This window comes from Hyperolius riggenbachi, chromosome 6 (genome assembly GCF_040937935.1).
Source record: "Hyperolius riggenbachi isolate aHypRig1 chromosome 6, aHypRig1.pri, whole genome shotgun sequence".
In the NCBI taxonomy this organism is placed as follows: domain Eukaryota; kingdom Metazoa; phylum Chordata; class Amphibia; order Anura; family Hyperoliidae; genus Hyperolius; species Hyperolius riggenbachi.
Genome location: NC_090651.1, coordinates 198,222,444 through 198,248,541, shown reverse-complemented (window position 1 = coordinate 198,248,541; position 26,098 = coordinate 198,222,444). Strand labels below are relative to the sequence as shown.

At 47.5% G+C, this 26,098-nt stretch overlaps 1 protein-coding gene across 7 annotated transcripts in view; it reads right to left on the bottom strand.

Annotated features, from left to right (window-relative positions):
* MSANTD2 (Myb/SANT DNA binding domain containing 2) overlaps positions 1-26,098 on the bottom strand; it is a 538,095-nt gene that overhangs the window by 284,848 nt on the left and 227,149 nt on the right. The window contains exon 7 of one of the 7 annotated variants that reach the window (XM_068240281.1): positions 9,955-10,099. The exons of the other annotated variants lie outside the window; for them this stretch is intronic. Coding sequence (XP_068096382.1) covers positions 10,093-10,099 — 7 coding nt within the window. The 3' untranslated portion in view covers positions 9,955-10,092. Of the gene's footprint in view, positions 1-9,954; positions 10,100-26,098 lie in introns of those variants that run through there. 7 annotated transcript variants of the gene reach the window in all.

The following is a 26,098-nucleotide window of genomic DNA, read 5'->3' as shown; positions in this document are numbered from 1 at the left end:
AACTTGTATTAAGCATAGTAATACAATGGTAGATTTTACAGGTATTTTACTGCAATTATACCTAACTGTAGGCTCACACAGATCTATCCCTATCCCTAACCCCTAGACCCCCCCCCCCTTTGTGTAAATATAGATCATTTAATAAAATGTATATATTACAAATATTGTACTGTAACTATACCTAACCCTACTCTCACACAAAACCCTCCCTGTACCTATCCCTAACCCCTAGACCCCCCTGGTGGTGCCTAACCCTAACCACTCCCCTGGTGGTGTACGTTGTACTGTAACTATACCTATTCCTACTCTCACACAGAACCCTCCCTGCACCTATCCCTAACCTCTAGACCCCCCTGGTGGTGCCTAACCCTAACCACCCCCTGGTGGTGCCTAACCTTAAGACCCCCCTGGTGGTGCCTAACCCTAACCACCCCCCTGGTGGTGTATATTGTTCTGTAACTATACCTATCCCTACTCTCACACAGAACCCTCCCTGTACCTATCCCTAACCCCTAGACCCCCCTGGTGGTGCCTAACCCTAACCACCCCCCTGGTGGTGCCTAACCCTAACCTCCCCCCTGGTGGTGCCTAATCCTAAGACTCCCCTGGTGGTGCCTAACCCTAACCACCCCCTTGTGGTGCCTAACCCCAATCACCCCCCAGGTGGTGCCTAACCTTAACCACCCCTCTGGTGGTGCCTAACCCTAACCACCCCTCTGGTGGTGCCTAACCCTAAACCTCCCCCTGGTGGTGCCTAATCCTAAAACCTCCCTGGTGGTGCTTAACTCTAAATCTCTCCTGGTGGTGCCTAACCCTAACCATCCCCCTGGTGGCACCTATTCCTAACCATCCCCCTGGTGGTGCCTAACCCTAACTATCCTCACTGCACAAACACCCCTACACACATATAAACAAAAATATATTTAATCCTTAAAATACTTCACTATAAATAACATGAATAGAATAATATATATATTTGTAATAGAATAAATAGTCTTAAAATCACGTACACATGAATAATATTATAAATAGAAAAAGGTGTGTGTGTATATATAGATAGCCTTACAATCACATACGCATTATAAATCTTAAAATAACGGTAATATTAACAGCGATATATTAGAAAACTATAATCGACGCATTATAAGTGTAAAAAACAAAGTTAATACCAAAAGCGATATATATTTCTAATAGAATGAGGTTAAAAACGATATTTAAGAATTATACGTATGAAAACAAATTTTAAATGATAAAATAAGTGTAAACGAAAATTTCCTTGTTACAGTCCCGAAAGCGAAATTTAAAACCGAAAAAATAAGTATAAGCGCCTATAAGCAAAATTAAAAAATTAGAAAATAAGTAAACCACAAAGTCAACTCAAAACTAATTTGTAAACGATATTTGTAATAAACCTTATTCTGTAAACGAAAACTTTTGTTAACACGATCCCTGCAACCACTATTTCTCGGGCGCCCTTTATTCCTGTCGGGTGCCCAATAGCCATTTTTTGACCCTTCAACCTGCAGTCAGGTGGTACAGGACGGCCAATCCAACCGGATCATCACCCAGGCCACACCCCCCATTGGCCATTTTACAGGCTACCTTAGTCAGTGTGTCAGTGGGGGAGGGGTTGCTGCTGCTGATAGAGGAAGGTTGCTAGAGAAGCTTTATTGTGGTATTGTGCTGTATAGTTTCTTCCTAGGTACTCTGTGCACCAGCCAGGGACCGCCCCAATAGTCTTGTGACTAGGCTGTATATTGTGCTGTGCAGTTGCTTATTTGCGTCTTAGTTCTTAGGCGGTGTATTCATTGTAGTGCTCCAGCTAGGGGCACTCCAATAGTCAATTTAAGGGATTGTCCTTATCACATAAATCTTTTTTACTTCCCAAAATCCACAAAGAGGGAAACCCAGGCAGGCCCATAATCTCAGGGAGCGGAACTCTCACAGAGAACATCTCAGGGTGGCTGGAAAACATTTTGAAACCTCTGGTCTGTAAAAGACCCAGCTACATACAGGATACCACCCACCTCCTGAACAAACAGACAGCCATCGGCCCAGTACATGAGGGAACCATTCTGGCCACGATGGCGTCAAGTCCCTACACACAAACATCCCCCATGATAATGGCATTGCGTCCTGTCCTAAATATCTTCAGGGTCGGGGCATAACTGTAAAGCCTATTGCTGGACTTATGAAATTTCATTCTCACCCATAATTATTTCAGTTTTGAACGGGACCTCTATTTACAGCAGATGGGAGTGGTAATGGGTTCACAATTTGCACCACAGTATGAAAATCTCTTCATGGCCAGCAGAATACATCAATGCAATTAAATCTATTGCTTACCTCCGTTTTATTGATGTTATTTTAATCATCTGGTCCGCAAGTGAGGAAGATATTTTCCAATTCCACAGGAATTTCAATTCCTTCCATCCTACAATCAAATTGAAACTTAACTACTCTCACACTGAGATTAACTTACTGAACACCACCATGTACATCAGGGTAAACAACCTACAAATGTCTGTGTACCGCAAACCAACAGACTGTCCCACATAACTCAAGTATGACAGTTACCACCCCAAGCACATTAAGAACTCAATAATTTACAGCCAAGCTATAAGGTGCAACCAGATGTGTTCTGACAGGGTGGACAGAGAAACACCTGGATTACCTTAAGAACATTTTCAATAAACAATGTTACAGTCCTTTAATGACAGGCCCAAGTGGGGAAAGCTAACATCATCCCCAGAAATCAGCTCCTGAAATATAAGCAAAACCAGGAAGAGAGCCGTGTCCCAAGGATTTCAAAGGAACTTCTTCCCATTTTACACAAGGATTACAGACTGAGAAAGATATTCCCTGAGCCTCCCCTCCTGGCATATCGACAGCCACCCAATCTAATATCTTCAGCTAGCACTAGGCTAGCTAGCAATGGTGGCCAGCATCTCCCTGATTACTTCTGATCCCCCCAATCGCCGCTAAATACATGACCCCCCCTGGATCCAGTACAGAGCCCTGCGCTGAGGAGAAGAGCTGCAGTGGGGTTGGTGGTACCAGCAAAGGAACGGGGGAAGCGATGTGTGCAGTGTCAATAGACTGACGGGAAGTTCTGGGGGTTGCCCATCTGTCAAAGATGGGCACAGATCAGATTTTTTTAATCATACAAAATGCTTTTCTTTTGTACTAATGCCCATCACAGATGCAGACCACTACTTGGTATATGATTATGTGGGGGCATAGAGAAGTTAAAGTGACTGCTCAATGCCCCCACATATGGGGGGTGGGAACAGTGTAAAGAGTAAGGAGGTTGGTAAAACTTCAAGTAGCCCATTTCATGTAACCAAAATTGGAAAATGTGGTGGTAAAAATATAAAGTGCATGGTAACCAATGCTAGAAGCCTTGCAAATAAAATGGACGAACTAGAGCTCATTCTGATTGACAAAGGCAATTGTGGCAATATTGTGGGAATGTGAGGAAACGCTGAAAAGCGCTGCTAGTACTCAAAGTAAGGCGGCTGATTCCGCGTTCAACATGGCAGCTAGCGCGTAGTCGGAGCGCGGAGAAACCGCCGCATGCCCAGACAACAGGGCGGTGGATTCCGCGTCCGACGCGACAGGTAGCACGCATAGGCCTACTCTTGTCAGTAATGCTGAATGCGGAGAAAACGCCGCACGCACGGACAGCGGTGCGGTGTGTTCCGCATTCAACACAGCAGGAACATTGCAACACATGTCTGGTGTGGCTGGGACTGATAGTCCACACTGGTTCAGGAGGACGCGCGCGCGCGCAGAGAGGCAGGGCCTTTATGACAGTCAGAAGGGAGTCAGCTGACCAAGCCGGTCAGCTGACAATTTCAACAACTTCCATTGGTCCAGCACTTAGGGGAGGCGCTAGAGAGCGCTGGTGTATATATACTGGGTGCTGGTCATTTCTCTGGTGTCTGGCGTTGCGATCACTACGTGGTAGCACTCAGACCTTGTCAGTATTTGTGTTTAATAGGCAGTTTCGTAGGTGTTGATGATCACGGAGCTCACACCTTAGCCTAGGAATTGTGTTATTATCTGTGTTATTATCTAGACCAGTTTCCAAGGTGTTGATGGCCAAGGAACTCACACCTTAGTCTAGGAATTCTGTACCATCTGTATCATTATTATTGTCTAGTCTAGTTCCAGGAGTGTTGAGAATCTAGGAGCTCACACTCAAGCCTAGGCATTGTTGATTATCTGTTATGACCTTCTACTTTCCTGACCATTCTTCTGATCTCTGATTCTGTACCTTAGTAATTCTGATACTCTGTTGCCAAACTCTGCTGGTCTTAGGATTCTGTCCCTGTATACTGTCTCTGTACTTTATCTGTCTGTGTGTTAACGACCTGGCCTGTCCGACCTCGAGAACTCTCTCTCCTGTTAAGAGATAGTTTGAAGATCTGTCAGTGACACTTCCTCATTGGTGTCACTCACGTTCTGTCCTTCCCCTTCTCAGCCTAGCTCCGCCCCTTGGGGAGCTTCAGACCTGTGGAAGGAACCTGATCTCAAGCCATATCTCCCACTGTTTTACACCCTTCTCTCGGGTGCTCTCCTCAAAGTATTACTGTTGCACCAAACACTCTTATCACTCAGGTGTCCAGAGGTTATAGATATATCTGATTATCGGTGATACTGCAGATCATCAATAATCGGGTATATATATCTGTATTCTCGGTGATACTGCAGATCACCGGTAATCAGACCCTCTCTGTGTTACACCGATCGTTACAGGAAATAACCGAGACATGGATGGATTAAAGCCATGACTGGATAGCGAATTTAGAAGGATACAATGTGTTTAGGGAGGATAGAACAGGGAAAAAAGGTGGAGGGGTTTGTCTCTTTGTTAAGAACTCTTTTACAGCTGTCCTGAACGATGAGATGGATGAAGATTGTGATGTGGATGTGGAGTCCGTTTGGATAAATATTCATGGTGGAAATAAAGGTTGCCAATTACTTATTGGGGTATGCTACAGGCCACCACATATTTATGAAGCTGCAGAACTGCAATTACTACAGCAGATCGAAAAAGCTGCAAGTAAAAATGAGGTCATAGTTATGGGTGACTTCAACTTCCCAGACATTGACTGGAGTATTGAGGCTACCCATTCTGGTAAAAGCAGCAGATTTCTGGCAACACTACAGGACAGTTACCTGACTCAAATGGTAATGGAACCAACTAGGCAGAATGCGTTACTGGATTTGATCATTTCAAATAGACCAGATAATGTATCAAATGTGCAGGTTCAAGAACATTTGGGAAATAGTGATCACAACATGATAACGTTTGATCTCGTGACTGATAGGCCGCGGAGCAGCTGGACCACTAAAACTATGAATTTTAGAAAAGCAAAGTTCAATCAAATTAGGCAGACACTAAGTTTGGTGAACTGGGATAATGTACTACAAGGGGAGGACACTGAAGGGAAATGGCAAGCTTTTAAACTTATCCTCAATCAAAATTGTAGTATGTATATCCCATATGGAAACAAAACGTCTAAAAATAAAAGAAGGCCTCTATGGATGAATAGAAAGGTTAGAGATAAAATGAAGTAAAAAAAGAATGCATATAAGGTCCTAAAACAGGAGGGGACCGAGGCTGCATTAAGCAATTATAAGGAGTGCAATAAAAGTTGTAAAAAAGAAATTAGGCTGGCAAAGATTGAAGCTAAAAATCAAATCGCTAGGGATATCAAATCCAACCCAAAGAAGTTTTACAAGTACATCAACTCTAAAAAAAAAAAAGGTTGACTGTATTGGACTCCTAAAGGATGAGGGTGGGAACTTAACCTCCCTGGCGGTAAGCCCGAGCTGAGCTCGGGCTATGCCGCACAGGAGGATTTCTCAGGCTCTGATGGGGCGATTCGCCCCATTCAAAGTGCTGTGCGCGCAGCCAGCACTTTGCTAGCCGCGCGCACAGCTCGATCGCTGCCGCTCTGCGGCGATCGCCCGCACGCAGCGGCAGAAGAGGGCCCCCCCGCCAGAGCCCTGCGCTGCCCGGACCAATGAGTTCCGGGCAGCGCTATGGGCGGGATCGAGTGCGCTTGACGTCAGGACGTCGGCTGACGTCCATGACGTCATGCCGATCTTCGCCATGGCGACAGGAGAAGCCAAACAGGGGAACGCGTTATATATGCGCTCCCCTGTTTGCTATTGATGCCGGCAACGATCGCACTAGAGGGCCACATGCGCCCTCTAGTGGTGTTTCATGTAGCTACCACTCTGGTAGCTTTACATGAAACAAAAAAAAAATAAAAAAAAAAGGATTTGTGCCCATTTGGCAAAATAAATTAACCGCCAGGGAGGTTAATGGTGGTGGATGACCAAGGTAAGGCAGAGTTATCAAATGCTTTTGTGATGATCTGCTCAGCTGCCTGTGCAGGCAGGCAGCCTTTTGATCACTGTTCAGGTCTGCATTCTGCAGGTCTCTGGAAGAGAGACCTTTTGTCAGTTGTGCAGCTTGCTGCTGAGGAATTTGCATATGTTTGTCATGCAGATTGCCTAGCCACATCCCCTGTGGGCTTGCTTTATAAAGAGCTATGTTTCCCACAGTAAGTTGCTGGTCATAAGGATTTAGTCCTGTGTAACACGCCTGGAGTATCAGCCTTGCTCTTTGTTTGAAGATCAGCTCAGAGTATCCCTGAAAACTGCACTGGGCATGTTTCCTTAGTGCAGTTAGGATTGCTTATCTGTTTTGTTTGTCTGTTGCGATTGTCCTGTCCCAGCGGTGGTCGACGGGAAATCGTTCTGTGTGTCTGGGTGCTAACCGGAACATCGGTTGTTACTGGTAGCCCCTTCTAATCTGTTTCCCTGGATCGCACTGGCATCCTGCGCCAGTGCTGTGGATCCTTCTGTTCTGCCACTCTGTACCTGGATCGCACTAGCATCCTGCGCTAGTGCTGTGGATCCTTCTGTTCTGCTACTCTGTACCTGGATCGCACTAGCATCCTGCACTAGTGCTGTGGATCCTTCTGTTCTGCTACTCTGTACCTGGATCGCACTAGCATCCTGCGCTAGTGCTGTGGATCCTTCTGTTCTGTCTTCCTGGATCGCGCTAGCCACTTTCACTAGTGCTGTGGATTCTATCGTTCGCTTATTCATGTTTTCGTGTGTCTGTCTTGTCTGCTATGAACGCTTGCTGGAGGCTCGGTGAGGTAACCGTTAAGCAATCGCTCGCGTCCTGTTTCATGTTTGTCTGTCGGTGGTTAGTTAGGCGTGCTTGTCTCTATTGTGCTTATCATGTGGAGACCGCGCACGAACGCTTGCACTGTTGCGAATGAGTGCGGTGTTCGCGTTCAATTAGCGTTTGTTATTTTCCTTGTCTTCTTATTGTATGATTTGCTGTGCCTTTGCTACTCTCGTGCTCTGCCTTGCTGCAGCCTTGTGTCACATCTGGCGATCGCACCTCTCGCGATCGCGTTCCTACTTCGCATCTGCTGTGGTGTGTGCACCGTCGCGGGTTGGCGACTGATTTGGTGCACACACATACAATCTGTCTCTGTGCTCATTCTCAATCGCCTCTCTTGCGATTGCGTTCCGTCCCTTCGTGCAATTCCTGTCTGGCGTGTGTGGTAGAGCAGAGGAGCTGTTCCTCTGCACTCCACAGCTCCCCCTGTTGACAGGAATTTCCCTCTACAGGTGCATTGCACCTTCTGCTGGGTTTCCGCAAATTATACGTTTGTGGAGGATTTCCATAGTGTCAGCGCACACGTCTTGTGCGCTGATCACGGAGAGAATTCCACAATCGTTACAGCTTTCTTTGCTTCTGTCTTCACAAGGGAAACATCACTGTTGCAAATTACAGATGCAGAAGAGTCTCAATCTTCCAATTGTAATACTAAATACTTAACACAGGAAAAAGTGAAGGCAAGACTAAATAAATTAAAATAGACAAGGCACCGGGCCCAAATGGCATGCATCCTTGGGTCCTAAGTTATACTGTAGATAAACCCCTTAATCGTATCTTTTGTGACTCTCTTTCAACTGGCAGAGTCCCAGTAGATTGGCGTACAGCCCATGTTTTCCCATTAATTAGGAAGGGCATAAAAATCAGATCCGGGAAATTATAGACCTGTAAGCTTAACATCAGTTGTATGCAAACTATTTGAGGGGTTACTAAGAGATACTATACATGACTTCATAGTAAAAAATAATCTTATTTCTCAGCATCAGCATGGGTTTACCAAAGACAGGTCCTGTTTGACTAACATGCTCAGCTTTTATGAGGTAGTGAACGCTAGTGTGGATATTGGGAATGCTGTAGATGTGATATACTGTACTTGGACTTTGCAAAAGCCTTTGACACTTTTACCCACAAACGTCTGGTGCAAAAGTTGAGGATTCAAGGACTGGGGAAGAGTCTGTGTGCATGGATAGGGAACTGGCTATTGGACAGAAAACAAAGAGTTGTGGTCAATGGATCATACTCAAAATTGGTGACTGTTAGCAGTGGGGTCCTACAGGGGTCACTCTGTACTGGGTCCAGTGCTCTCCAATGTATTTATTAATGACCTAGTAGATGCAGTAGAAGCAATGTTGCTATTTTTGCAAGTGATACAAAATTGTGCAGAATCATCAACTCTCAGGAAGATAGTGACATACAGTATTGCAACAGGATCTGGTTATATGGGCACATAAATGTCAGATGAAATTCAATGTTGAAAAATGTAAAGTCATGTATTTTGGTCGTACCAATGGTCTAGTACCATACAAAATAAATGGGATACAGTTGGGGACATCAAACTTGGAGAAGGACTTAGGAGTACTCATCGTCAACAAATTAAATAATCGTATTCAATGCCAAGCCGCTGCAGCTAAAGCTAATAAAATTTTGGGATCCATTAAAAGGGAAATAAAAACTCGAGATGCTAGCATAATATTGCCCCTGTTTAACTCTCTAGTAAGGCCACATCTGGAATATGGAATTCAGTTCTGGGCACCACATTACAGGAAAGACATTGCAATTTTAGAGCAGGTGCAGAGACGAGCAACAAAATTGATACGAGGGATGGAAGGTCTCACTTACCATGAAAGGTTAGATAAACTGGGTTTATTTAGTCTAGAGAAAACACACCTTAGAGGGGATCTAATTAACATGTATAAATACATCAGAGGGCAATATAAAAGCTTGGCGGATGAGCTTTTAATCCCTAGGCCTTCTCAAAGGACTAGAGGACATGATCTGCTCATGGAGGAAAACAATTTGAGTCATTTATTTAGGAAAGGGTTATTTACAGTAAGAGTGATTAAGATGTGGAATGCATTGCTACAGGAAGTAGTTATGGCAAATTCTATACCTGCATTTAAAGGGGGCTTAGATACTTTCCTTGCGTTGAAAGTCATCCATGGCTACAATTACTAGGTAATGCCCAATGATGTTGATCCAGGGATTTTATCTAATTGCCATCTGGAGTCGGGAAGGAATTTTTTCCCTTTTGGGGCTAATTGGACCATGCCTTGTAAGGGTTTTCGCCTTCCTCTGGATCAACAGGGATATGTGAGGGAGCAGGCTGGTGTACTTTGTTCTCTGGTTGAACTCAATGGACGTATGTCTTTTTTCAACCCAAATAACTATGTAAAAAATGTTATTTCTGACTGCTAAAAGGTCAGTTGGATATGCCACTTGCTATACCATTGCCAGGTACTGATGGCACTTGCTTCCCACCAGTTTCCATTGCTGTTGAACAGGGTTGCTCGGATACCCCCAATCACGATTCGATTGAATTGAATCCGGGTACGCCCAAATCCGGATTCGGTAGTGATCACGATCAGGCATTGTATCCGGATTCGGTCGTAATCACGAATGGCCTTTAAATTGCTTCCAAAATGTATTTTATGGTAAATTATGCATAAAGCATCATGTTTTTTTTTTTATTAAAGAAAAAACGCAATTAATTATGAGTGGAGGTATAATTAAAAAAAAAGTTTTGATGAAAAACATTTTTTTCTGTATTTGTTTGTTTGTTTGTTTGTTCTTCTTCACCATCTTCTTCTTCATCTTCTTCTTCTACTCCATCTTCATCTTCTTCTAAATCTTCTTCTTTTTCTTCTTCACCATCTTCTTCACCATCTGGAGGAGAAGGAGTAACATGTGGCAGCAGGCAATAATAGACCATTGCACCTAGCAGTGGTACCACAGCTCAAATTAAACAGCAAGAGGTTCCAGACAGCGGTAGTGAAGGCCACATTGTGTCCAATACACAATTGGGACAGCTCAGTTTAAAACCCAGATACCTCAGAATTTTATTTTTTACAACAAAATACAGCTATTGTAGTGGCGTAATAGCTAGTGGTGCATGGCAGCAGCCCCTTATTCTGTGGACCCAGGTGGTTGGAGCACAGACAGCAGGTGAAAAAAGCAGCAGCAGCAGAAGGAGGTGGAAGAGGAGTAAAATGTGGCAGCAGGCAATAATAGGCCATGGCACCTAGCGGTGGTACCACGACTGAAATTAAGCAGCAGGAGGTTCCAGACAGCGGTGGTGAAGCCCACATTGTGTCCAATACACAACTGGGACAGCACAGTTTTCATCCCAGACACCTCAGAATTTTTTTTTTCAAAATTCAAAATAAACAGCAGGAGGTTCCAGACAGCGGTCGTGAAGACCACATTGTGTCCAATACACAACTGGGACAGCACAGTTTTCAAACCAGACACCTCAGAAATTTCTTTTACAGCAAAATATAGCTATTGTAGTGGCGTAATAGCTAGTGGCACATGGCACATCTTATTCTGTGCACCCTGGTGGTGGGAGCACACACAGCAGGAGGTAAAAGCAGCAGCAGGCAGAGTAACGTCGTGTGGCAGCAAGCAATAATAGGCCATTGCACCTAGCGGTGGTGCTACAGCTCAAATTAAACAGCGGGAGGTCTCCTGAAAATACATCTCCTGAAAATAAGGCCTAGCACAACTTTTGGAGCAAAAATTAATATAAGACACTGTCTTATTTTTGGGGAAAGACGGTACATAGTGGCACATGGCAGCAGCACCTTATTCTGTGGATCCTGGCAGTGGGAGCACAGACAGCAGGAGAAGGAGTAGTAACGTGTGGCAGCAGGCAATATAATAGGCCATGACACCTAGTGGTGGTACCACGACTGAAATTAAACAGCAGGAGGTTCCAGACAGCGGTCGTGAAGACCACATTGTGTCCAATACACAACTGGGACAGCACAGTTTTCAAACCAGACACCTCAGAAATTTCTTTTACAACAAAATATAGCTATTGTAGTGGCGTAATAGCTAGTGGCACATGGCAGCAGCACCTTATTCTGTGGACCCTGGCGGTGGGAGCACAGACAGCAGAAGGTTAAAGCAGCAGGAGGAGAAGTAGTAATGTGTGGCAGCAGGCAATATAATAGACCATGGCACCTAGCGGTGGTACCACAGCTGTAAATATAACACTGAGAAAACAGCAGGAGGTTCCAGACAGCAGTCGTGAAGCCTACTTTGTGTCCAATACACAATTGCGATAGCACAGTTTTTAACCCAGACAACTCAGATTTTGTTTTCCAACAAAATACAGCTATTGTAGTGGCGTAACAGCTAGTGGCGCATGACAGCAGCACCTTATTCTGTGGACCCTGGTGGTGGGAGTACAGACAGCAGGAGGTTAAAGCAGCAGCAGCAGGAGGAGGAGTAATGTCGTGTGGCAGCAGGCAATAATAGGCCATGGCACCTAGCGGTGGTACCATATATAATTGGGACAGCACAGTTTTAAACCCAGACACCTCAGATTTTTTTTACAACAATTTATGAAGCTATTGTAGTGGCGTAATAGCTGGGGGCACGTGGCAGTAGCACATAATTTTGTGGACCCTGGCGGTGGGAGCACAGACAGCAGGAGGAAAAAGCAGCAGGAGGAGGAGTAACATACATGTGTGGCAGCAGGCAGCATAGGCCGTGGCACCTAGCGGTGGTACTACAGCACCTAAAAAAACCCAGGCCAAATTAGCAGGAGACTAACGGCTGGTGTGCAAAAAACATTCCCAGCCACCTCATGTCCCCCTCTCGCCAACAGCAGGGGCCAGGAATGTGCCTTCAATCCAGGCCTGGTTGATCTTCAGGAAGGTTAGTCTGTTCACAGACTTTGGGGACAGTTGAGAGCGTTTCTTGGTGACCATGCCACTGGCCGCACTGAAGCACCTCTCGGACAGCACGCTGGAAGGGGGGCAAGCCAGGACTTCCAGGGCGTACTGCGCCAGCTCCCTGCAGATCTCCAAGCGTTTCACCCAGTACTCCATGGGGTCCACAAGGGCCTCTGTGTCAAGCCTGCTGAAGGACCCCATGTAGTCTGCCACCATCCGGGTCAGGCGCTGACTCTGACTTTGAAAGGAGGATGCTGTTGCAGGCACCTCCTCTCTTGGCAGCTCTACTGTCATGTAGAGTGCCAAAGTCAGAGACAGCAAGTCTCCTGGGTGCCTGCTTCTGCTGCTGCAGGCCACAGGCACCGGCTGCTGTGCTGGCTGGACAGGGACAGAGGGGGTGGAAGGCTGGGGTACGGCTTCTTCCAATCGCCGAACAAGGACCCGCTGCAACTCCCTTGTTCTGCGCTCAGGGTCTCCAGCAGGCAGGAACTGACCAACCTTCCCCTTCAGCCGTGGTCCAGGATCATGCTCCCGAGCACGCATCTGGATCACCCTGGGGTCCCTGCGCAGGCACCGCAGCATGCGTGCTACCATGGGGAACAGGTGAGAGACAGTAGAGACATCAGGGTTGTCGTCACCCCCGGAGACGACATTGCTGTCCTCCTCCTCTGGCCCCTGAGCCTCGTCATCCCCTCTCCACCCTCGCACCACTGCAGCTGCGCTCAACAGCAAGGTCAGGGACCTCCAATTCCTCCTCCAACAACTGAAAGTCCTCCTGAATGATGGACTGCGCAGCCACCTGCTGATCCAGCTGGGTCAGGGCCTCCTCTCCCTCTTCCAGCAGTTCAAACAGGGCCCTGTCCAGCAGACAAACCATGGGCACCCACTCACAGAGGGATGCCCGTTCCCAGCTCACCATGTTGGTTCCCTGCAGGAAGGGATCCAACACCAAGCATACCTGCTGCATCTACCCCTACTGTGCGTTGGAGAGAACCTGGAGGTTGGTGGTGCCGGAAACAGTGGCGTCAACAATATAGCGGCTGACAGCCCTCCTCTGCTCAACCAGCCACTCCAACATCACCAGGGTGGAATTCCAGTGAGTTGGCACATCGATGACAAGCCGGTGTCGTGGCAGGCCCTCGCACTGCTGCAGGTCGGCCAGGTTCGCTGAGGCATTGGTGGAGTGGTGGAAATGGCGCACAATTTTCCTTGCCGCTTCCAACAGATTGTCCATCCTCGGGTAGGTGTGCAGGAACTTCTGCACCACCAGATTCAAGACGTGAGCCAAACAGGGGATGTGGGTCAAGTGTCCCCTGGTGATGGAAGACAGCAGGTTGGCCACATTGTTGGACACCACCAATCTGACTCTGAGGCCTCTGGGGGTCAGTCACCTCTGCTCCTGCTCCCTGAGGTTGAGAAGAACATTGGCTGCCGTCAATTTTGTCTTCCCTAGGCTGACCATCTCCAGCAGTGCTTGGCAGTAAAGGGCCTTCACGCTGCTGCTGAGGTGGGAACGCTTGGTCGGCGGGTGTGCCAGAAGAGAGACCTGGATCAGAGGAGCCTGCTGCATCTCCCCTGACACCGTGGAGTGGCCCCACCCACTGGGCTGCTGCTGCTGTGCCCTATGATTGTCCTGCTGCTGCTTCCTCAACCACTTCCACCAGGCTGACCCAGTGAGCCAGTCCATAAAGGACAGGTAGCAGTCTGTCCCGAAACGGCTGCTCCAGGAGTCCATAGTGACATGGACCCGCTCGCTCACAGTGTGATCAAGTGAACGGGCCACATTTGACAACACGAACTGGTGCAGTGCTGGGATTGCCACTCTGGGATCCCATACTGCTGGAGCACTCTCATGTCACTCCCCTCCTGCACAAAGGAGTATGGCAGGAGCAGGGAGCACATGGCCCGGGCAAGCAACCCATTTAGCGTCTGGATGCGCCTGTGGCCGGGAGGCAGAGCCTTGGTCACTCTTGGTCTGGCGAGTGTGTGCCTGCACGGGAAGATAATGAGGCAACTGTGGAAGGAGCAGAGGAGGCCACTGAGGACTGGCTGCCCGAACCAGCCTCAATTGCAGCAGGAGTGACAGTGTGCAGAGGGGGAGCAGTGAGTTTCCCCGCTCCTGCTGCTGATGCTGCTGCAGGCTGTGCACTGGGTCTCTTCCTCTGACCACTGCCAGCGCCACTGTGCTTCAGCCTGTCAAACTCCTGATAGTTGGGATAATGCCTGGTCTGCAAGTGGGTCTGCAGGCTCCAGGTACCCATCTTGGCCGGGTCACGACCTCTGCTCAGGCTGGCCCTGCAGCTGTTGCAAATTGCATGGCTTTCATCTGCATCGGACACATGGAAAAAACGCCAGATTGGGGATTTGAACTGCCCCCTACAGCTTGAAGGATGTGCTTTCCTCCCTTTGGTTGGGGGTTGACTGGTGCGGGTAGTAGTGGTAGCGGTAGTGTAGTGGTAGTAGTGGTAGCGGCTGAAGCAGCAGGCTGTGGCTCCTGCCTTCCACGCCCACTGCTGGCCCTAACCCTGGTTGCCATGCTGCTGCGCCTCTGTGCCAGAGCCACCCCCTCCTCCGAGCTGCCTTCACTCAACTGTGGCACATAGGGATGGTCCTGCACCTCATCATCATCAACATCATCCTCCTCCTCCTGACACAGCTCCTCTGAGCCCCCAACCACCTCTTCTGCCCCAACATCCCCTGGATCAGGCCCCTCATCCTCCTCATCAAAATCAGGTAGTTGTTCACCAACAACAACGTCCTCCATCTCAAACTCCTTCTTGCCTGTCCCCATCATCTCCTCCTCAAACTCCGCCACAACAGCCCTCAAGTTGCTAGTGGTCCTTGGGGTAAACAGCGAGCTCAGTGAGGGCAGGCTGGCCGCTGGGGTTGATGTGACCTCAAGCGGTGGTGGGCAGCTGCTGCTGCAGACCGGAGTGCTGGTGGTGGTCTCGCTGGAGGTCTGCTCCGCCATCAGTTCCACGACAGCTTGTGCCTGACTCTCGTCAATGGTCCGGCGAGTGCGACTACGACCCAGCACAAAGATGGGCGCAGCACACTGCTGCTGTGCCTCTGCTCCCTCCTTCACAACTGTGTGCCCAGTGGCTGGTGGTGAACCAGTGACAGACCTGCCGGCAGTGGTGGCGGCATTGGCGCAGCCTCTCCTGGTGATGCCTCTATCTCTGCCAGACATTGCACAATATTATATAATAAGATATATATATAAAGGGCGGGAAAGGGTGTAAACTTTAATAAAGTGTGGGGAGTGGTGGGGTGGTTGGTGACAAAACAATTGAAAGGTTTTTTGTTTTTTTTAACTAGTAGTAGACAACAAGTCACTCAGTCACAACAAGCCACGATGACAGGTAGTTCACTTCACTGCACGTAAACGGTCAGTGACAGTGAATGAACTACAAGCACAACACTTAACTGAGAAAAGAGTGACAGACAGTCAGTGACACTAAGACTGTCTGTCACACTCACAAAATACAGGCAACAGTCAGAAACAGATGCTGCCTGGCTGGAGTAGTAGACTAGTAGTAGTACTACTGGACTAAATACAACTAACAGCAGTAGATTACTAACAAGAGTGACAGACAGTGACACTAAATACTGTCTGTCACACACAATCAATACAGTCAGCCGCAGCAGTCAGAAATAATCAATCAGATTCTGGCCTGCCTGCTAACTAGAACAGCAGCTGCTAGTCTAACACTAAATCAACTAACAGTACAAATTAACTAAACTACACAACAACTAATTCCTAACCTACCTACAGACTAGTAGGCTAAGGCTACCTAGGCTAGCAGGCCTAGCCTGCACACAGACCTAACAGCTAGCCTAGCACAGTACACTACAGTATACACTAGCTGACTGAAAACTATAACACTCTAATCACTATCTATCTATAAATCAGTACAATCAATGTGTTTAGAATGTGTTAATTAGCAAAAACGCTGGGTTTAACAGTAGAAAAGCACTTTCTCAGACAGCAGCACTGGAGATGCTCTCAGTATCACAGAGTCACAAGCAAGGAGGAGTTCCTCAAGATGGCCGCCGCTTTATATAGAGGAGGGGAGGGCCAAGCTCCCCTCTTCTGATTGGTTGCTAGGGCCTCGGCTGGGGGCCTTCTGATTGGCCCAATGATGTCATCCCCTGGATACCGCGCGTCATCTGCATTCATGATCACGGGTTCACCCGTGATCACCGCTAGAATTTGAGTGCAATCACGGGTGCACTCAAATTCTGCACAGGTTGGATTTGAAGGTGAATAAACGTGTTTATTTACAGAAATGCAAATTAATATGTATACACATACAAAAAATGTGCATACAATCGTACAATATGACCACCGTGCCCCGATATCACCCTGACTAACTAACTAATATTTACAATGAATTTGCAAAGACATGGGTCACACAATATATACACAATAGCAGCACACAGGACCTCGGATCACACAATATATACAATAGGTCCACACAATATATACAATAGCAGCGCACAGGAACCCAGATCACACAATATATACAATAATACAATATGTACAGACACGTATCAGCAGAATCAGAACACAGGTCGTACAGGCCAGGATCAATGATCAGAATATTAGAAGTATACAGACAGTGGGCAAGAGAATAGTCAGACAAAGCAAGAGGTCAATAACGGGAGATCAATACAAATACAGGAGGCAAGGAGCTAGGAGCAAAGACGGGTAACCAGAGCACAAGGCCTACAGCACAAAATGATCTAGCAATGATCTGTTCTTCTGCTATAGGCAGCCTTAAAGAGGAACTGTAACATCAAAATGTCCCCTGGGGGGTACTTACCTCGGGTGGGGGAAGCCTCAGGATCCTAATGAGGCTTCCCATGCCGTCCTCCATCCCTCGGGGGTCTTGCTGCAGCCCTCCGTACAGCGGCGACGTAAATATTTACCTTTCCGGCTCCTGCGCAGGCGCTCTGGTGGCTGTCGGCTCCAAAGTAGGTGGAAATACCCGATCGTTGTCGGGTCTGCTCTACTGCGCAGGTGCCGGAGACTTGCGCCTGCGCAGTAGAGCAGACCCGACGGAGATCGGGTATTTCCGTCTAGTTCCGAGCCGAAAGCAGCCACAGCGCCCCCGCTGGAGCCTGCAAAGGTAAATATTGAACTGACAGTCGGGTCTGTCGCCGGCTGTTCGGAGGGCTGCAGCGAGACCCCCGTGGGACAGAGGATGGCGTGGGAAGCCTCATTAGGATCCCGAGGCTTCCCCCACCCAAAGGGGGGTACCCCCCAGGGGATCTTTTTGATGTTACAGAGTCTCTTTAAATACTGCACAATGGTCAGGTGACTGTTCACAGAGTTCAAGAGATGAGGTGAGACCTCTGCTGGTGGACGGCGGAAGTTCAGGTAAAGTCCATAATGTGACACCAGCAGGAATCCAAACAGCAAGCAGCCTGACATTACCCCCTCCTTAGGAGTGGCCTCTGGACGCTCCACCAGATCTGCAACCTACACCCACCTGGGTCCCAATAATCAGGCAAAACGGCAGAGCGTGGCAGAGCAGGCAACAGGCGCCAATGCTGGGTGGGCAGGGAGGGATACAATTCAAAAACAAAACCACAAATCTTTGGAGACTGAGCAGCTGGACACTGGAGAACCTGGACAGTAAGTGACTTGAAAAAGTCACGCAGAACAATGTGCCTGATAGACTGCAAACCACCAGGCAAGACTATAGACTTGGCAACAGGCTGGAGATCATCAGATGGAACAACAGGCTGGGCAGCAAATTGAGCACCACCAGGAAGAACACTGAACTGGACACCATCGGCAGGTACAACAGACTGGATGTCATCAGCAGGGACAGCAGACTGGATACCATCGGTAGGGACAGCAGACTGGAAGTCATCAGGAGCAGGAACAACAGACTGTAAAGCATCAGGAGCAGGACCAGCAGACTGGAAGTCATCAGGAGTAGGACCAGCAGAATGGAAGCCATCAGAAGCAGGAACAACAGACTGGAAGCCATCAGGAGCAGGAACAACAGACTGGAAGCCATCAGGAGCACGAACAGCAGACTGGAAGCCATCAGGAGCAGGAACAACAGACTGGAAGCCATCAGGAGCAGGAACAGCAGACTGGAAGCCATCAAGAGCAGGAACAGCAGACTGGAAGCCATCAAGAGCAGGAACAGCAGACTGGAAGCCATCAGAAACAGGAACAGCAGGGTGGGCAGCAAATTGAGCACCACCAGAAAGAACACTGAACTGAACACCATCGGCAGGTGCAGCAGACGATAACATCGGTAGGGACAGCAGACTGGAAGTCATCAGGAGCAGGAACAACAGACTGGAAGTCATCATGAGCAGGACCAGCAGACTGGAAGTCATCAGGAGCAGTAACAACAGACTGGAAGCCATCAGGCGCAGGAACAGCAGACTGGAAGCCATCAGGAGCAGGAACAGCAGACTGGAAGCCATCAGGAGCAGGAGCAGCAGACTGGAAGCCATCAAGAGCAGGAACAGCAGACTGGAAGCCATCATGAACAGGAACAGCAGACAAAGTCTGTGATAGCTGTGCCACAGTAGAAGTCCACAATGTCCAGGTAGCAGCAGGAACACAAGTCTGTAACAACTGGACAGCAGCATAAACAGGAGGAAACTGAATGACAGCACGAGCATGTAGTAACTGAGCATCATCAAAAGTCTTTGCAAACAGGATGCCAGCAATACCTTGTGGGTGCAGGATGCCTAAAAAAGACTTTAGAGAATGCATTCCAACCAAAGTTTGCATAAACTGGGGGTCAGCAGAGGACCATGAAACTGGCTAGATCCAAGGCTGAGCATCAAGAAGCTGGACGACAGGAGGCCGGAAAGCATCTGGCAGAACAGCAGGTTGGACAATTACCTGGAGACCAGCAGGCAGGGAAACATACTGCTTAGTTTCAGGCAGGACAGCAGCGGGTTGAGCAACTTCAGACAGTAAAGCAGCAGGCTGAACAGCTTCAGACAGGGATGCAGCAGGCTGAACAACATAAGGGATCTGAACCATTGGCTAAGAACCTGGCTGGGCTGTTGGCTGGTCTGTTGGCTGGTCAACTGGCTGGGCCGTTGGCTGAAATCCCAATGAAGCCTGTGCGGGCTGGATGCAACACTCTGCAGGCCGGATGCATGTCATATCTTCAGACACTGTTGACTCTTCCACCGAAGGAGGAGATGTTGCCCAGTAGTGGAGTCTAAGCGTCCACGGGTGTTCATCAACATCCCCCAAAGGGAATGCTGGACTTAGCTGCTTAGTGTTCACCAGGTCACTACTGGGATAATCTCAGCTGGTGGTCGAGAGAACAGTGACACCTCACAGTGGAGTTCAGGAAGGATGAATCCGGTAAACTATCCGAGTCAGTACAGGCGGCAAGCAATAGCAGAGTCCAGTATCCAATCCGAGTCAGGGCAGGCAGCAAGCAATAGCAGAGTCCAGTATTCAATCTGAGTCAAGGCAGGTGGCAAGCAATAGCAGAGTCCGGTATCCAGGCAAGAGGTCAGTACAAAGGGGAGCAGAACAGGACTAGTCAGGCAGGCCGGGTCGAGATCAGGAGTAAAGGCAAAAGAGCAGGGCTGGTCAGCAGGCAGAGCGTCACCAGGAACCAACACTAGCTGTCAGAACGAACAGCACCTGTTACAGGGGAAGACTGGCTTTTTATACTGTGGCCACAGCAGATTGACGCCAAAGTACACACAAGCCACGCGGGTGCAGACGCGAACACAAGGCTCCGCGCATACGTACGTAAAGCCGCGTTTGGTCACACGCACGGCACGAATGCGCACGCCCCCAGCCACAGCCTTCAAACTACGGTCAGAGACGCACACGAGACAGGAAGGAAGCCACTTCCGGGAACTTAGAGCGTGAGTATGACAATGCAACACTCTGCGGGCTGGATGCAACACTCTGCAAGCTGGATGCAATGCTCTGCAGGCTGGATGCAATGCTCTGCAGGCTGGATGCAAAGCTATGCGGGCTGGATGCAAAGCTCTGCGGGCTGGATGAAAGTCTCTGAGGGCTGAATGCAAAGCTCTGCAGGCTGGATGCAAGTCTCTGAGGGTTGGATGCAAGTTTCTGAGGGTTGGATGCAAGTCTCTGAGGGTTGGATGCAAAGCTCTGCAAGCTGGCACACTGTGGAAACGGCAGGCTGGCACACTGTGGGAAAGGCAGGCTGGCACACTGTGGGAACATCAGGCTGGCACACTGTGGAAAAGGCAGGCTGGCACACTGTGGGAATGGCAGGCTGGCACACTCTGGGAATGGCAAGCTGGCACACTGTGGGAACAGCAGGCTAGCACACTGTAGGAATGGCAAGCTGGCACACTGTAGGAACGGCAGGGTGGCACACTGTAGGAACGGCAGGCTGGCAGGAATCAGCTGGAGACTGCACAGGATGAATGGAGGCTGTGGAAAATATTTCTTCTTCTTTTTAAATGCATGACTAGCTTTGAACACAATTGATCTGGGAGCCGAAGTCTTTGAAGTTACAGGATCGATAACATGCTCTAAACAGGGACTTAGATTTTGGCTCGGTATCCATTATTTGCGAGGACCAAGGTGTAGTACTGACGGCAGTTTGTAGTGAGGTGACGTCACTTTACATTGTTTAATGGCAGTAGGTTGTGCATTCTGGTCAGGGTAGGAGTTATTGAGAGGGTTAACAGTAAGAGGAAGAGAGTGCAAATCAAAAGAAAGGAGTTGGCGCCAAATGGCAATCAAAGCAAAAGCTGCTTCACACTTGCAGAGTTTTTGCTTCCACAATGATTCAGTCGCACGAATACATGCAGACACATACTCTTCTTCTTTCTCAGTATAAAATGCAATGAAACCTTTCCTATCCCTCTTCAAAAAATAAACAAATGGTCAATCTGATCAGAATTAAAAATAGTCTAATGGTTTCTTGATGGGTAATATACTTTCATGCTGCTGCGGGCTGGATGTTCTGCACTAAGTGAGATGCAATTATTGAGTTAATTAAAGGGGAAGAACAACAACCTGAGCTAAGTATTTTTTTATAAGCAGAAATTAAAGAGACTCTGAATTGAGTCTACAAGCATGTTATTACTGTAAAGCAGCTTACATTGTGCTAAACCGCCACTATCCTGTGGCAGAACAAGGGGTCTTTACCCCCCAAATCCCTCCTGCAAAATCCACGACTTTCTTGGTCGTGGACTTTGCTGCTCATGGAGGCAGAGCTATGAGCTGCAGCTCTGACTCCATGCGCGTCAATCGCTGCACGGATCTCTGCCTCTACCCCGCCCCTCTCTGTGAAGGCAGAGAGGGGCGGGGGAGAGGCGCCGATCAGTGGGGATTGACGCGCTGAGAGGCAGAGCTACAGGGCTAAGCTCTGCCTCTTCAGGAAGCGCTCCCCTGAGTTTACAGAGGGGATTTGGGGGGGGGGGGGTAAAGACCCCTCGTTTTGCCGCGGGATATCTGTGGTTTAGCACTATGTAAGGTGCTTTACAGTAATAACATGTTATTTGGTTCACTTCAGTCTCTCTTTAAGGTAGAAGCTGGTTCATGCTTACAAAGTCCATTCGCATACAAAGATTCAACATCTTGCAAACATCTGGTCACAAATTCCTCACTCTGTTTACTATAAAAATCAATAAAGCCTTTTCTGTCATCTCTTAAAGAGGCACTGAAGCGAAAAAAATATATGATATAATGAATTGGTTGTGTACTATGAATAATTACTAGAAGATTAGCAGCAAAGAAAATATTCTCATATTTTTATTTTCAGGTATATAGTGTTTTTTCTAACATTGCATCACTCTATAATATGTGCAGATTACACAACACTCAGCATTCAAAATGAGTCTTTCAGAGCAGTCTGTGAAGTAATGAACTCTCCTCTAGCAGAGGAAAAGTAAACAGTTCAATTACAGTTGAGATAATAGCCCTCTCCACGACTAAGTTAGTCGGAGAGCTTAATAGCTTTTTTGCATAGAGATAACAACTGGAGTTTCTCAACTCTTCCTGTACTGGAAACAATTAGACTGTACTCTTCCTGTACTGGAAACAATTAGCATTAATCTGTTCAGCAGTCATATCAAAACTGGCTTGACCTTTGCAGACTCCTTGATCAGTAGAATCATTCAAAGCACTCATACATGCACCCACATGCAGTTTAACTTTAGCCGAGCAATACCTAGGTAATACATGTTCAATTTGGTATGCATCAAAGCCTGGCTCAGAACTAAATTGTTTCTTAATTGAAATAGGCTGATTTCTTGCTGGCACAGGAGGAGATTTGGAGTACAACATTCCCTCCCAGGCAGATAACTACGATGAGGTCTTCTCAATTTTGTATACTTTTAAATCAGTTAATGATTGAAGGGACTTAACACAAGCTTGCATGATATTTTTGTCTTTCTTATGGTGACCATACATGGTACATTATTTTCATACAATCTTACCATTTCTATGTAGTATGAGGGTAAATTAAGTGAATATACTGAAAGGATAATTTAGGCAGTTCCCTTATATTACATAGAAATGGTAAGATTGTATGAAAAAATTGTACCATGTATGGCCACCATTAGAATAAAAGTCAAAGAAAGACTTCCTATCATCTTTTAATATAGTAGTCAAAATTGCAATATCAGATGGGCTAAATGGAGGATCAAGAAAATTATCCTTGGATAATTTACTTTTCAATAACCAATGAAGGACCTGCAGCAGGTCCTGCACTTCTTCTGCAGACAAGTTTTTCTGTTTTACATATTTTTGCACTAAGTCAATTAACTGCTGAAGATGCTTTCTGGAGTAAGCTGCAAAATACAGGAAGGAATAACTTCTGGCTTCTTCAGCGACTAAGGCATAGCAGTACACATCATCAACATTCAAGTTCAAACCCATGATTGCAGACAAGAGCCCTCAGTATTTATGTGATTAAAAATTTGGGTAAGGCTAGATCATTATGTAAGGATCTGCACATGCAGATTCTTATCAAGACAATGCAAGAGCAAGGAATCACATATATGAAAATACTGAGGTCTGCACAGGTTGGATTTGAAGGTGAATAAACGTGTTTATTTACAGAAGTTCAAATTAACATATATACACATACAAACAATTTGCATACAATCATACATTATGACTACCATGCCCCGATATCACCCTGACTAACTAACTAATATTTACAATTAATATGCAAAGACACGGGTCACACAATATATACACAATAGCAGCACACAGGAACCCGTATCACACAATATATACAATAATACAATATATACAGACACGTATCAGCAGAATCAGCACACAGGAGAATAGTCGTACAGGCCAGGATCAATGATCAGAATATTAGAAGTATACAGACAGTGGGCAAGAGAATAGTCAGACAAAGCAAGAGGTCAATACTGGGAGATCAATACAAATACAGGAGGCAAGGAGCTAGGAGCAAAGACGGGTGACCAAAGCACAAGGCCTACAGCACAAAATGATCTAGCAATGTTCTTCTGCCTTAAAGAGACTCTGAAGCGAGAATAAATCTCGCTTCAGAGCTCATAGTTAGCAGGGGCATGTGTGCCCCTGCTAAAACGCCGATATCCCGCGGCTAAACAGGGGTCCCTTCACCCGCAAATTCACCCCCGCAAAATTTGGACGTAAACTTGGTAGTGAAATTTTCTCTTCCTGGAGGCAGGATTAACGGCTGCAGCCCTGCCTCACAGCACGTCTATCAGACGCGCATCGCCGCCTCTCCCCCGCCCCTCTCAGTGAAGGAAGACTGAGAGGGGCGGGGGAGAGGCGGAGGTACGCGTCTGATAGACGCGCATGAGGCAGGGCTGTGGCGGTTAGCCCTGCCCCAATGTGGAAGCGCTCCCTGGCTGCACGGAGGGGATTTGGGGGTGAAGGGACCCCCGTTAAGCCGTGGGATAGCGGCGTTTTAGCAGGGGCACACATTCCCCTGCTATCTATGAGGTCTGAAGCGAGATTTATTCTCGCTTCAGACTCTCTTTAAATACTGCACAATAATCAGGTGACTGTTCACAGAGTGCAAGAGATGAGGTGAGACCTCTGCTGGTGGACGGCGGAAGTTCATGTAAAGTCCATAGTGTGACACCAGCAGGAATCCAAACAGCAAGCAGCATGACAAACAGTTTAAAAAGGGAGATAGTGGTGGACTTGCCTTTCCAAGTAGACTCAAAACAGTCAATTATCAGCAAAAATACTTTATTCGTTACTCCAGAATTTGCAACGCGTTTCACGGGTCTTAGCCCGCTTCCTCAGTCTATAGCAGGAGAAACTAGGAGGATCAAAACAAACTGGCTAAGAATTCTTTCACAATTAACAATCAAATAAAATCACACACACACCCACACCCACACAAAACACACAGCGGCGTAGCTAGGGTATTTGACACCCGGTGCGGGCCATTTACATAACCCCCCCAAAAAGAAAAGGAGTGAGGGTGACGCATAAAGCACACCACCACGAAAAATGGGTGTGGCCATGACATAACATGGGCAGAGCTAACTCCTATAACATAGTTGGGAGACGTGATTGTAAAGGTAGCTGGACAACGTTACCCAAACACATAAGAAAGCAGTGTTTCCCCCATGATGAGGTGAAACTGATTCTCAGCATGGATGGGCAGACAATAAATCTGCAGAAACTGCATGATGCTATGATGTCAATGTGGACCAAAATCTCTTAGGAATGCCATGAAGAATAAGCCAGTTCAAAAGGCAAAAAAGGTGTCAAACTTAGTACTAGCAAGATGTACCTACTAAAGGGGCCAACAAAATATATCAATTCTCCTGTCAATGTTTTCTTTTGGTTCCTTTATTAGCATACAATTTAGTAATAAGCCCCAAAATGCCAAATGCTGCAAAAATAACCCAAAAGTAGCAAATGCAGTCACTATGACCATCAAATAATAAATGCAGCAAATGTTCCCTCCGACACATGCAATGAACTAAAAGCTACCTCCGACACATGCAATGAACTAAAAGTTACTTCCGTTGCATGCAGTGAGGCAAACTTTATCTACCACACATGCAATGAGGCAAATGTTACCTTCAACACATGAAATGCAGCAAACATTACCTCACACACATGTTAAAATGCAGTAAACATTACCTCCTACACATGTGAAAATGCACATACTTTACCCCACATATATGAAGTATACCAAATTTTACCTCAAACAAAAAATCCATCAAATAGTGGGGTGGGATGGAGCTGCAGAGTGGGGTGGAAGGGGGGCACTGGGTGCTGCTGGGAGGGTGACATTGGATAGGGAGGGTGACAATGGGCGGAGAAGCATGGCACTGAGGGGGAAGGGTGACACTGGGTGGTAGGTGGGTGACACTGAGTGGGAGGAGGGTAACACTGGGTGGGAAGGGTGACACTGGTGGGTGAAACTGAGTGTGGAAGGCAACACTGGGTGGGGAGGGTGACACAAGGTGGGAGGAGGTTGACACTAAGTGGGAGGAGGGTAACACTGGGTGGGAAGGGTGACACTGGTGGGAGGTGCGTGACACTGAGTGTGGAAGGCGACACTGGGTGGGGAGGGTGACACTGGGTGGTAGGTGGGTGACACTAGGGGGTAGGTGGGTGACACTAGGTGGTAGGTAGGCGACACTGGGTGGTAGGTGAGTGACACTGGGTGGTAAGTGAGTGACATTGGATGGTAGGTGGGTGACACTGGGTGGGAGGAGGGTGAAACTGGATGGTAGGTGATTGACACTTGGTGGTAGGTGGGTGACATTAAGTGGGAGGAGGGTCACACTGGGTGGGGAGGGTGACACTGAGTGGGGAGGGTGACTCTGAGTGTGGGAGGAAGGTGACACTGAGTGGAAGGATGGTGACACTGGGTGAGAAGGGGGTGACACTGGGTGTTAGTATAGGTAGCCTGATGACCTTCCCATTATAGTTAGCCAGATGACCCCTCCTCCATTTCCAGTATAGGTAACCAGACGACCCCTCCCCCCAGTATAGGCAGCCATGTGACCCCAACCAAGT